Source organism: Talpa occidentalis, unplaced genomic scaffold (assembly GCF_014898055.3).
Source record: "Talpa occidentalis isolate TD23 unplaced genomic scaffold, MPIMG_talOcc4v2.1 talOcc4.5, whole genome shotgun sequence".
NCBI lineage: Eukaryota > Metazoa > Chordata > Mammalia > Eulipotyphla > Talpidae > Talpa > Talpa occidentalis.
Window position 1 is genome coordinate 67,979,590 of NW_023604861.1, and position 12,963 is coordinate 67,992,552.

The 12,963-nt window shown below is 37.4% G+C and overlaps 1 protein-coding gene across 1 annotated transcript in view; it reads right to left on the reverse strand.

The window, feature by feature from the left end:
- GCC2 (GRIP and coiled-coil domain containing 2) overlaps nucleotides 1-12,963 on the reverse strand; it is a 72,198-nt gene that overhangs the window by 29,901 nt on the left and 29,334 nt on the right. The window contains exons 8-13 of the mRNA XM_037527407.2: nucleotides 8,357-8,457; nucleotides 8,155-8,253; nucleotides 3,965-4,084; nucleotides 3,360-3,524; nucleotides 2,956-3,060; nucleotides 1,860-2,022 (exon numbers count right to left, since the gene is read on the reverse strand). Of these exons, the coding sequence (XP_037383304.1) occupies nucleotides 1,860-2,022; nucleotides 2,956-3,060; nucleotides 3,360-3,524; nucleotides 3,965-4,084; nucleotides 8,155-8,253; nucleotides 8,357-8,457 (753 nt within the window). The remainder of the gene's footprint in view (nucleotides 1-1,859; nucleotides 2,023-2,955; nucleotides 3,061-3,359; nucleotides 3,525-3,964; nucleotides 4,085-8,154; nucleotides 8,254-8,356; nucleotides 8,458-12,963) is intronic.

Here is a 12,963-nt window from a genome sequence, read left to right on the forward strand (position 1 = left end):
AGTCTCAGCACTATGAAGCCACTGCAGCATGAGTTCGATCCCTGGCCAGGGAGTTAACCCACAAGACATAGCGGACCTCTCCTGTCTTACTTGCTGCTCCCCTCAGCAGTGTATTTCAGTCCATCTGCCTGTTCTGCTCCCCAGTCTGTGTCTGGTGAATTCTCTCACACACCCCTCCCCCACACCTCTGACCTACACCCCAGCTCTTACATGCATAAATAAATAAATCTTTAAAAAAAAGAGTCCCCCACCCCCCAAAAAAATCATAGGCTTGAAGGCTATATAAATTACTGAACTATGTTATTGTAGCATAAAATTTGCCACAGATGACACAAAAAATGGACATGACCGTGCTTCAACAAAACTTTTATTTACAAAAGCAGGCAGGTGGTCATGGTTTGCTGACTCTGCATTAAAAGAAAACTGCTTTCAAGTAAAAAAATGACAAAAATAGCAAAATAAATAAAAGGGGAGGAAAATATACTACTAAAAGATTCTTTTACTATACATGAAGTTGCATAATTTACTTGAAAGTATGGTAGTACCCCCTTTTCTGCAAGAGATACATCCCAAGACCCACGGATGCCTGAAACTGTGGATAGTATTGAACTCTACTTCATGTTTTGTTTTATATACATCCTGTGATAACATATATTAGGCACAGTAAGAGGTTAACAGTAACCAATAAAGCAGAATAATTACAACATTAAATTGCAATAAAAGTTATGTGAACATGATGTTTGCCTCTCAAAATATCTCATTGTATTATATTGTATTGTAATATTTTCAGATCATGGTTGAAAAAGAATAACTGAAAATGCTGAAAGCAAAACTGCAGATAAAAGGGGATTATTGTAATCTGTGATAAATTCAACATGTATATAAACCCTAAAGCAACCAGTAAGAAAATAACAAAAAGGTACAGCTAAGAAGCTAATAAAGGACAAAATGGCACCAGATAAAATACTAATTCAAAAGGAAATAAATGCAGAAAAAGGACACAAATTCCAAGATAAACAGCAACCAACAAGGTGGAAGATTTAAATCAAATTGCATAAACAATTACGTTAAAATAAATGGCTTAAATATTCCAGTTAAATAGAGATTGTCGGCTTAAAGAGAAAAGCAAGATTTAACTGTATGCTAATTAAAAAAAAAAAAAAACCTTAGATTTAAACAGACTGAAAGCCAAATTATGGGAAAAGACATGCTATGTGAATAACAACAGTAGTTATAGTAATATTATTATCAGGTTGGATTTTAGAAAAAGGAGTATTACCAGTGATGAAAAAAACATTTCATAACAACAAAGGATGAGAAAACCAAGAATAATTTTTAATGTATATGTATTTAAGTTCAGAATTTTGATGTAACTGACATTACATAAAACTCTGTCCAACATCTAATAACAGTTAAACAAATTGTTTTAAAATGCATAAGGACATTTACTAAAAGAAATATTCTTGACCATAAAACAAAATTCAATACATTTAAAAGAAATCATTGAGTATGATTTCTAAATACAAAGTAAGTTAGAAATCATTAAATCATTACCTGGAACATTCCTTTAAATATTTAGGAATTAAATAATATACTATTAAATAATTTATGGGTCAAAGAAGAAATCCAAAGGATATTAAAAAGTACTTTAAATAATAAGAACAGTTTTTTAAAAAATGAATGCATCAAGCGCCAACTTGGACTATGAAAGAGAAACAGTGTGCTCTTTAATAATGTTTAGCAATGCGTGAGAGACCTGGCTGGATATAAGGCTTGCTGGAATGTACAACTAACACTATTTCCCTGTTCTGCGCTATAATGAAATTATTTTAAGTTAAAGGGAATTTTGTTTTACTCACTCATTTCTTCTTGCAAGGTTTCCTGTTTCTGTTTCTGAATTTTTATTTCTTGTTCCAAATCTTCTATTTTGCTGTTTTTATTAGTTAATTTTTGATTTAGTTCTTTCATCAAACGTTCATAATCAGCTATTTCCATATTCATCAAGGTGGTCTGTTGGGCATCCTGCACATATCATAAATAATATTATAAATAAAAGACACACATAACAGTGGATTAGTTAATTTCATTTGTAAAACTGCTTAAATGGTACCACAGAAATAAACAGGTTTCAACTATACTCTTTGGTAATATAGGAAGTTTATACATTAATGAAAAAACAAAAAATTAGACACCAGTTTATAAGTTCATAAAATAAAAGTACTACCTACAATCCAACCTTCTTACTTTCATTATATTTTACTGTAATTTTCATGAATCACAATTAGTAGTTTCTACTCTTATGGAGCTCTTCCTAATAAAATACTAACATTTTAAGGTCTTTCAGTACCTTTCTTTGTAGCCTCATCTTAGAAAATGCAGAGAAAAATTAGCTAAAGTTTAATATAAATTTCAACACTGGCATTAATTAAATCTTCATTTGTCATGCAACAATTATGTGTAAGAAAAGTTGAGTAATTTCTGAGTCTAGATTTTTCAGGAAATACAGGCACTCAGAAATAAGTCACATTTTCAATTTTTTTTTTAAAGATTTATTTTTTATTTATACAATAGCTGGGGTACAGGCCAGAGGCATGGAAGAGTGAGAGGATTCACCAGAGACAGAATGGGGAGCAGAACAGGCAGATGGACAGAAACAGGCAGATGGACGGAAAGCACTGCTGAGGGGAGCAGCAGGCACTACAGGAGAGGTCTGTTGTGCTATATGGGAATCTCCCTGGCCAGCCCGGAACGAACCTGCGCTGCAGGGACTGCAGAAAGCTTCACAGCCCTGTGCCACTGGGGAGACCCACATTTTCAATTTTAAGACAAGCAATTTACAAATGATTATTCTGATTCCACAAATAACCTTGTTATTAAAACATTTCTTTTTTATGCTTATAGAAATGTAACAATGTGAATACTGGCATCAGTTTTGAGTCTGGTATTTAAATTTACCTTTCTAACCAGCTCTAATTCTTGCATGGTTTTCTGAAGCTGTTTCTTTTCCTTTTGAAGTTGTTGCTGAAGTTCTTCAAATTCACTTACAGAAAGAGCATGTTCCTAAAATTAAAATAAAGCCCCACCTCAGCCAATCACATTAAAAAAGGTTATTTGTAAGGGGCTAACAACAAAAAAAAAATATGATATATTAAAATGCAAAGTTTGGAAAAATTCCATTACTTAAAAAATATATACCCCAAAATCATAGTTTAAATTCTTAAATTCATAGTTGATGTACATTAATTAATGAATTCTGCTATATTCACAAGAATAATCACTAGCAAGTGTTTGCTTCATTTAAGTATTTTGATGAAAAGCATCACAACATAATGGGAATTAATCCCATAAGTCTATTTTACCTTTATCTTCTTCTCTTTTTGGAGTTTTTCAGATTCCAACTCTTTGTCGGTCATTGCTTTGGCTCTCTGGACTTCTAAAATCTGGACTTCTAATAACTTGGCATTAGACTGTAGTGTCTCAATACGAGCAAGGAGATCTTCATTATCAGATGTTAATTTTTCACACTAGAATGATAAATGTTTCATTACTGTAAACATGCAAGAAATATATACATAAGAGTAAGAATAAAATGGTACATTAAAGTAAGAACGTTGGCATATATGAAAAGCGAAGATTTCAAAATCAATTCCAGAGATGACAATGCAAAATCAAGAATAAGTTTATATAGTCTCACTGTTGATATTAATTTGGTAAACATTACAAGACACTAACAATGCTGGCAGAGGAAAAGGCAAAAAAAGGAAATAAAAACAAATACTCTAGGGGAACTGAGATAAGAACAACAAGTATATTAGGATGGTTATATAGTTATTTTGTCACATTTTTCTCCCAATAGTGGAAAAAACAAAAAAATACCATCCGACACCATAGTTTTAGTTTCTCCATGCAATAAATATTGAAATTGAAAGATTTTAATGTCTGCATTTATTTGATTTAAAGTTACCTGAGCAGCTGAATTCTTTAATTGTCTTGTAAGGTCTTCTATATGACGCTCAAAATTATTAGCACGTTCTTTTTCCACATCCAACTGTTCCGACTGCTTATCATATTCTAATAGGAGATTCTTCAAAGAAAGACAAAAGGACTTAACTTTAGGGTATTATTATACATTCATCTCGACATAAGTTTTTTGAGTTCATACTGGAAACTTAACATTTATCCAAGTTCAACATTTGATATAATACCTAATTGGCATATTACATTATTACAATAAGCATAATTCTGATGACTTTTAGTATGAGGAAGAATCTATTAAAGGGGAAAATTTTAAAAATACAGAATATAGGGCAAGACTTTATTTAAATAGAGTTGGCCCCTAATTAAGAACAGAATGTAAAAAACAAAACAAAACAACAGAATGTCCAGATCAGCCTCTGTGCTACATAACAGCTCCTTTGGTCTCACCCCTCCACAATTCCTTCCTCCCACCTCCTAGCCCCCTTTAGTGCTTCAGTTATGTAGTCAGCTATCAAGGGTTAATTTTTCAGCTTGCCTTTATCTGACTTTTGAGTTTTGTTACTTTACATTCCACATGTTAGTGACACCATCTGGTATTTCTCTCTCTTGCTGACTTATTTCACTTTGCATTATCATTTCAAGTTTTATCCATGTTGCTTCAAATGGCATGAGTTAATACTGCATGATTTTTTTTTAAAAGATTTATTTATTTATTTATTTATTTGTTTATTTATTTATTTATTTATTTATATAAGCACTGGGTACAGTCAGAAGCACGGGAGGGTGAGAGAATTCACCAGAGCCAGAGAGGAGAGCAGAGCAGGCAGACTGACGAAGTACACTGCTGAGGGGAGCAGCGGGTGGCAGGAGAGGTCTGCGTGCCATGTGGGACCCTCGCCCGGCGACTGGGGATCAACCCGGGGATCGAACCAGCACTGCAGAGGCTGTGGGCAGCTTCGCAACTCAGCGCTCAACCGCTGCGTCACGGGGGAGGCCCAATACCGTATGATTAAAGAGCAATATCCCACTGTGTATACACTACATCTTCTTAATCCATTCATCTGTTCTAGGGCACTTTGGTTGTTTTCATAATTTAGATATAGTAAATAATTCTGAAAAAACATCGGAGTGCAAGTTTCCTTTTAAATTAGTGTTTTTGAATTTCTGGGGTAGATACCTAGGAGTGGAATTACTGGGTCAAATGGCAGATCCATTTTTAATGTTTTGAGGTACTGCCACTGCTTTCCATAAGGGCTGGACCAATTTTCATTCTCATCAGCAGTGTAGGAGACTTTCCTTTACCCCACATCCTCACCAGCACTTGTTTCTGGTCTTTTTGATATGGGCATTCTCAGAGTTTTGAGGTGGTATCTCATTGGGTCTTGATCTGCCATTTCTCTAATTATTGAGTGATAGTGAATATTCTTTCACGTGCCTGCTGGCTACCTGAATGTCTTCTTTGGAGAAGTGTCTATTTAGTTCCTTTGTCCACTTTTTAATTGGGTTATTGTCTTTGTTTTTATAGTTTTATGAATTCTTTGTATAACTTTGATATAAATCCTTAATCAGATACATATTTTGCAAATAAATTCTCCCATTGAGTACGGTGTCTTTTCATTCTAGTTATGGTTTCTTTTGCTGTACAGAAGCTTTTTGGTTTGATGTAGTCCCACTTGCTTATACTTCCTTGTATTCCTTGCTGTTGGGGACAAATATCTAAAGGCACCACTAAAGTTTATTTACCTGGGTTTTCTTCTATGCATTTTATGGTTTCATATTTTACATCCAGGTCTTTGATTAACTTTTAGTTGATTCTGGTCTATGGTGTGAGATTGTGGTCTAGTTTCATTCTTTTGCATGCAGCTGTCCAGATCTCCCAACACCATTTATTGAAGAGGCTATCCTTCCAGCAGATGTTTTTGGCTCTTTTGTCATACGTTAATAGTCCAAATATGAGTGGGTTTATTTCTGGACTCTCAATTCTACTACATTGGTCTCTGTGTCTTTAATTTCCAGTACCAGGCTGCTTTAATTACCATCACTTTATAATGTAACTTGAGGTCTGGAAATGTGATACCTTCATTCTCTTCTTTGTAATATTGTTTTTTTTTTTATTTCAGTATTTTGTGATACCATATGAATTTCAGTAGTATTTATTACAATTGTTTGAAAATATCATTGATTTTTTGGGGGATAGCATTGAATCTGTACATTGCTTTGGGTTGAATAGCCATTCTGACAATGTTGATTCTTTCAATCCATGAGCAAGGAATATTTTTCCATTTCTTTGTGTCTTCTATTTCTCAACAATCTCTTATAGTTTTCTTTATATAAATCATTTACCACCTTTGTTAGGTTTACTCATTAAGTATTTAAATTTTTTGTGTGCAACAGTAAATGGGATCGCTTTCTTAGTTTCTTTCTCTTCTATCTCATTTTTCATATACAGAAAGGAAACTGATTTATATGTGTTGATTTTATACCTTGTCACGTTGCTAAACTGTTTCCATTAGTTTTTCTATAGAATCTTGAGAGTTTCTATGTACATTTATTATGTCGTCAACAAATAATAACTTCTTCCTTAATTGGGATTCCTTTTTAATCTATCTCCAGTGATGAGAGAGGATGTCCTTGTTGCGTACCAGATCTTAGTGGAAAGGCATTTGGGTTTTCACCATTGAGAATAATACTAGCTGTAGGTTTGTCATATATGGATTTTATTCTGCTAGAGTTATGTTTCTTTTATCCCAAGGTTTTCAAGGGCATTTGCTATAAATGGATGTTGAACTTTAGCAAATGTTTTCACAGCATCTACTGATATGATCATATAGTTTTTATTTTTCTTTTTATGTGAATTACGTTTACTGATTTTCAGATGCTGAACCATCCTTGTGTATCTCAGATGAGTTCCACTTGGTTGTTGTGTATGATCTTTTTAATGCATTGTCGGATATGGTTTGCTAGGATTTTGTCCAGGATTTTTGTGTCTGTGTTCATTAGTGATATTGGTCTGTAATTTTCTTTTTTGTGTTGTCCTTTTTGATTTTGGTAGTAATGTTGGCCTTAAGAGAAGTATTTTGAAGTATTCCTTCTTTTTCAATTTTTTGAAAGTTTGAACAGGTATGATAATCTTTATTATCATGATAAAATCAGATGACAAACCATCTTTGAAGGTTTGGCAGAATTCACTTGTGAAGTATCTGGTTCAGGACTCATTATTTTGGGTAAGTTTTTTTAAGATTTATTTAATTTTGCATATAAGCTGGGGTGTAGGCCAGAGGTGCAGGGTGGTGAAAGGTTTCACTAGAGACAGAGTGGGGAGCAGAACAGGTAGACTGACTGAAATACATTGCTGGGGGAGCAGTGGGCAAGACAGGAGAGGTCTGCTGTGCCATGTGGGTCAGCTCCCTGGCTGAAGATTGAACTTGTGCTGCAGAAGCTGTGGATAGCTTCTTAATGCTAAGAATTAACCCCTTGCGCCATCAGGGTGGCCCTATTTCTCCCCTATATCTTAAGTAGAATTTGCCAATTGAGTATTCTTGGCTGGCGATTTCTCTCTTAAGTTTTGGGAATATGACATTCAATTGCTAGATATGTTTTTCACTTAACCAGAATATTAAGTAATTCTGTAATAAATAATTTTTGTCATTAATTTTATCAGAAAATAACAGAATTTTACTCTTAAAAATCAGTAACTTGAAGGCACTATTTAAAGCTGAAATACATAAAAATCTGATACGAGGATAACATCACATTGATTAAAAAAATAGGAAAAGTTACTAAGAAATGTAAGGTGACTTATTAAAGAAGTTATAAATTCTTTGTAGATATATTTTCGCACTTAGAAGTTACAGATGTAGGGCCTCCCTGGTGGCGCAGAGGGTTGAGCGCTGCACTGTGAAGCTGTCTGCAGCCTCTGCAGCGCGGGTTTCATTCCCGGCCGGCCAGGGAGAAACCCACATGGCCAGCAGACCTCTCCTGCCTCGCCCACTGCTCCCCTCAGTGGGAGGTGCTTCTTTGGCCCATCTGCCTGTTCTGCTCCCCGCTCTGTCTCTGGTGAATTCTCTCACCCGCCGTGCCTCTAACTGTACCCCCAGTTCTTGTATAAATAAATACATCTTTAAAAAAAAAAAAGAAGTTACAGATGTAATTTGTTACTGAAATAACTATTCTTACCTTATAGCTTTCTGCTCCTTGAATGAGATCTCTCATGGAAATAGACAACTGATCCTTCTCTGATCGTACAGATTCAAGTTCTTCCCGTAGAGTCTGGGACTTTTTAAAATACACAATAAAGAGTTTGTTTTTACAGATAGAAAAATCCCCTGGTTTTCTAAAATATAAGTTCCTTGAATCATACATTTTTAAGTCACCTTACCTCTTTTCTGCTAGAATCTAACTCTTTCTTTGCCTTTACTGCAACCAGTTTTATCTTATTTATTTTCTCTTCTTTCTCCTTGGATTCTTTTTCCAAATATCCTTAAAATATAAATTGAAAGAATTACAGAGAGACATAATTAAGATGGCTACCGAGGTTCTCTGGCTCCTTGCTTCACTCCTGAGGAACACCTAATAAGTTGACCAGAGGGAGCCTACACAAGAGAATCCTATGGCTTGGATGAAACTGGAATACTCCTTAAACATCAGACACCAACATACACTAAACAGAAAACAAAGAGAAAAGTCATCCTCCAACAGAAGATAGGTGGAGAAAAATGCCTAGAGGTGTGGTCCAAGTGGGTACACAGATAGCTGGGCTAAGCCAGGAGCCCTAAGGAGAAGAAAGCAATGCAGAGTGGAGGCAAGAATATGAGTAAGGGAAACTTGATGAGGAATTGGAGTTCTCCAATTTTGTTGGCTTCCTAGTAAGGACAGCACATGACAACACAGACTATACACAGATTGCAGAGTCTAAGTCTCATATCTAGAACCCACAGAGGATAGGTATCGGTAGTGCCACAAACAAAACCTCCCTTGCAGCATATTCCCCACAATTCCTAGATCACCCTAACTCTCTCTGAACCACTCTGACTCTGCAACTAAAAAAAGTTTTCAGGCAGCTCTCCTTCCTGCCTGTCTGTAACTAAGCAGGTGTTTATCCTTTTTATTTACAACTTTTACTAATAAACCTGTTCTTTTAAAATTTTTTTTTTAAAAAAAGGAAAGAAAGAAAAAACAGGTCTTAAATAACTACAGAAAATAGCATGATCCAAAAAAAAAGTAAAATAAATGAAGAAAAAAAAAAAAAACACGCTCCAATTGCAGGAATGGAAAAAGTAGTGCAATTCTCTAGGTTATTACTATGTGTTTCAAAAATTCAGGAAAACTTAAAGCAGCAAAATGGACAGGTAAAAAAATTCAACACTTGGCTCTGATAGACTCAAGAGACTATGACAGTACAATAAGACAACCACTGTCAAATCCAACCACAAAAATATGGAAGATTATACTTTCCTATGTCAGAGAGTTCAAAATTGCTATAATAAAGAAAATCAAAGAAGAAAATATGCAAAAAGGCAACTTAAAGAAATAAAACTCAGAAGAGTCAAGGAGATACAACAAAAACATATGAGCACAGAAAATTCACAAACAGAAAATATAAATTGAAGCTTTAAATAAGAAAATAGAGATTCAGGATGTATAGAGTTCAATATAGACTTAAATCGTATATATATAGTCGTAAGCCAAGATTTATCCAATGAAAATATAATGAAGGGGGAAAAATACCTCTAGAAAAAGCTAAGGAAGCAGAATAGATCAAATGGAGGATATCAGTGACCTCAAAGATAATAATGTTCAAAGGGCCCACGTGTTAGAGGATGGAGAAAAACAAGTGGAAAAAAATGCAGAAAAACATCAAGAAATACCCATCAGGAAAGACAACGTAACAATAATGAAGATGGGGAAGAGATGAAGAAGGGGACGGACAACTTAAAGAAATCACAGGTGAAAATTTCCCAAACCTGGGAAAGGAACTAAATACAAAAAGTCACAAAGCAAGGAAGATCTAGTTATCTAAATACAGTGACACACTAAGCTACACAGTAGTGTAATTACCAAGAGTGAAAGACAAAGAACATGAAGGTGGTTAGGGAGAAAAGGAGGTGACTTATAAAAGAACTATCAGGTTCACCAGACTTTTCAGAAGAAACTCTTAAAGTGAGAATGAAATGATAAAAAAATTCAAAGATTAAAAAATGCTAGCTAAGAATGCAATATCCTATATGCCTATCCTTCAGAAAAGACAAAGACTGAAGGAACTTGACAACACTTGATCTCCCCTATGAGAAATGTTGAAAGGTGTTCTGCTATCTAAATCAAAGAGAGATCCATAAAGAAACTGAGGGAAAAAAAAGAATTAGAAAATGAAAAACAAAATGAAAGTAGCAAATCCTAAAATATCAATAATCACCTGAAATGTAAATGAACTGAACTCAATAATCAAAAGGCAATGAGTGGCTGGTTGGATTAGAAAACAAAACCCAGGATGAGACATCAACATGGTGGTGAGGAAATGTTGCGAGTAAGATCTCCCATTAAAAAAAAATTAATAGGGAAGAAAAGCGGCAGGTCACAGTGAGAACTGGGACACAGAAGATAAACGGGTGGCTCCAGCAAACTGCCCAAAGAAGAAAGTTGCCATAAAAGAGGACTAGAAGGGAGGAAAGCTCAGAACCCTGCTACCCTCCCCCACAAAGTCAGCACTCTCCGACCAACAGAAAGGAGGAAAAAACAAAAAAACTGAAACAACCAACAAGAACAAACTACACATCAAGCGAGACTGTGAGTGGAGAGGAACTATTTCAGCCATCACACTCCGTGAAATGGAGCTGTGGAGAACCCTGCAGGATTCACCGTGGAGGTAAGCGAACGGCTCCAGGAGCCATTAGAGAAAAACAAAGACTCCAGGAGACCTACACACAGCCCCAGGCCAGCCGGTAAGCTTAAGTGGAAAAGCAGCGTGCTTGAAAAGGATATGCGGATGGCGGCTGCCCAGGTCCCTGCGCCTGCGACCAAGGCTTGTGGGGAGATGCGTGGGGGCCCTCACTGAGGTGAAAGTCCCTCACTGAGTAATCAGAAACCAGGCGCCCAGATGCGGGAGCAGGGTGTAAAAGGCGCCATTTCTGTGGACACTGAACTGGGCTACAGCTGGTGTCCTGGACCTGAGGGCTTTGGAACTGAGACCTAGGGCACGAAATTCGGGGTGTGGGATCCCCACGACGGTGGGGCACAAGGCAGACACAGCACCCCAAAGCCATTGAGGCTTTCCCCACCACTCCCATTCTGTTCCCCTGTCCCACTGGGTAAAAAAAACAGCTCCCCAAGGACACTAGGAGTTATCTCTGGCGCCACATAGCGACTAGAAAAAAAATCACCAACACCCCATAGAATAGGGACCTTTCTTCAGTAAAGACTGTTTGAAACCAGCAGAAGGCTCCCAGAGGAGTCAGAGGTGAGCTGGGTAGTTCACCCAAGCCAGGCCCCTTCTGACCAGCAGTCCGAGCCCAGAGGGGGAGCAGGCACCCACGGCTGGGGCAGACCGGACGCGTGGAAGAGTGTGCCTGTCTCCGAATCGCCATTTTAGAATAGGGACACTTCTTCAGTAAAGTCTGCTTGAATTTGGCAGAAGACTCCTGGAGGAATCAGAGGTGAGCTGGGATGTTCGCCCAAGCCAGGCCCCTTCTAACCAGCAGTCCAAGCCCAGAGGGGGAGCGGGCACCCACGGCCAGGGCAGATCCAGCGTGCGGGAGAGTGTGTCTGTCTCCGAATTGCCATTTTAGAATAGGGACCTTTCTTCAATAAAGACTGCTTGAAACCGGCAGAAGGCTCCCAGAGGAGCCAGAGGTAAGCTGGGAAGTTTGCCCACGCCAGGCCCTTTCAGGCCAGCAGTCCAAACCCAGACGGAGAACAGGCACCCACAGCAGGGGCAGACCAGGTGCACGGAAGAGTGTGCCTGTCTCCAAAGCACCATTTTAGAACAGGGACCTTTCTTCAATAAAGACTGCTTTAATCTGGAAGAAGGCTCCCCGTTGAGCCAGAGGGAGAAGATTCCCTGTGCAGTCAGAGGTGAGCTGAAGGCCCCCATAAGCCTGGTCCCACCTGGCAGGAAGTCGGAGCCCACAGGAGGATCCAGAGATTTGGAACCCAGAGTGCAATCCAGCTGCCCCACTTCAAGGAAGTCTGTGGGACTTCAAGACGCACATTTGTAACTAAACACAGAAGGAGAAGAGATTCTGTGACAGTGACCATTAACCTACTCAAAGTACCACTGCCTCATTAGACTTCTGGCATAACAGTTTTTGACTCGTTTGGATTGACAGTTTCTGAAACTCCCGAAAGAACACAGCAAAAAGATGCCAGCCAGTACCAGCGGCACAGTGTCCCAACTCATAAGGCAAATTAGAAGACAGACAGCAGGGAAAAGAAAAACTACAAGCAAAGTAGCAACGCCTCAGAAAAAAGACACACCACACGCACACCAGCTTGCAACTGGGGTGACTTAGAAGAAATTCTGAGCCTTCCAGAAAAAGAATTTAAAATTGCCGTGATGAAAAAATTGATGGAAGTCATTAAGGAAAACAATGCTCAGAAGAATGAAATTGAGTCCCTAAAGAGGGAAGTAAAAGAAATGCAGGAGATCAAAGAATTAATGGAGGCGCTAAAGAACTCTGGGAAAAGCAATGAAATGGAAGAACGAATAAGTACTCTTGAAGACACAGAAATAAAAAGAACCAAAACAGAAAAGGAAAGAGAAGTACGAAGGAAAAAGACCAAAGAAAGACTTCGGGAGCTATCTGACTCCATGACGAAAGGAAATATAAGAGTTATAGGAATCCCAGAAGGAGAGACGAGAGAGATGTAGGAAGAGAGAAAATATTCAAGGAGATAATTGATGAGAACTTCCCAAACGTGAAGAAGGAGCTGAAAATTGATATACAAGAAGCAAGAAGAACACCAAACTTCCACGATGAAAGGAAAAATACA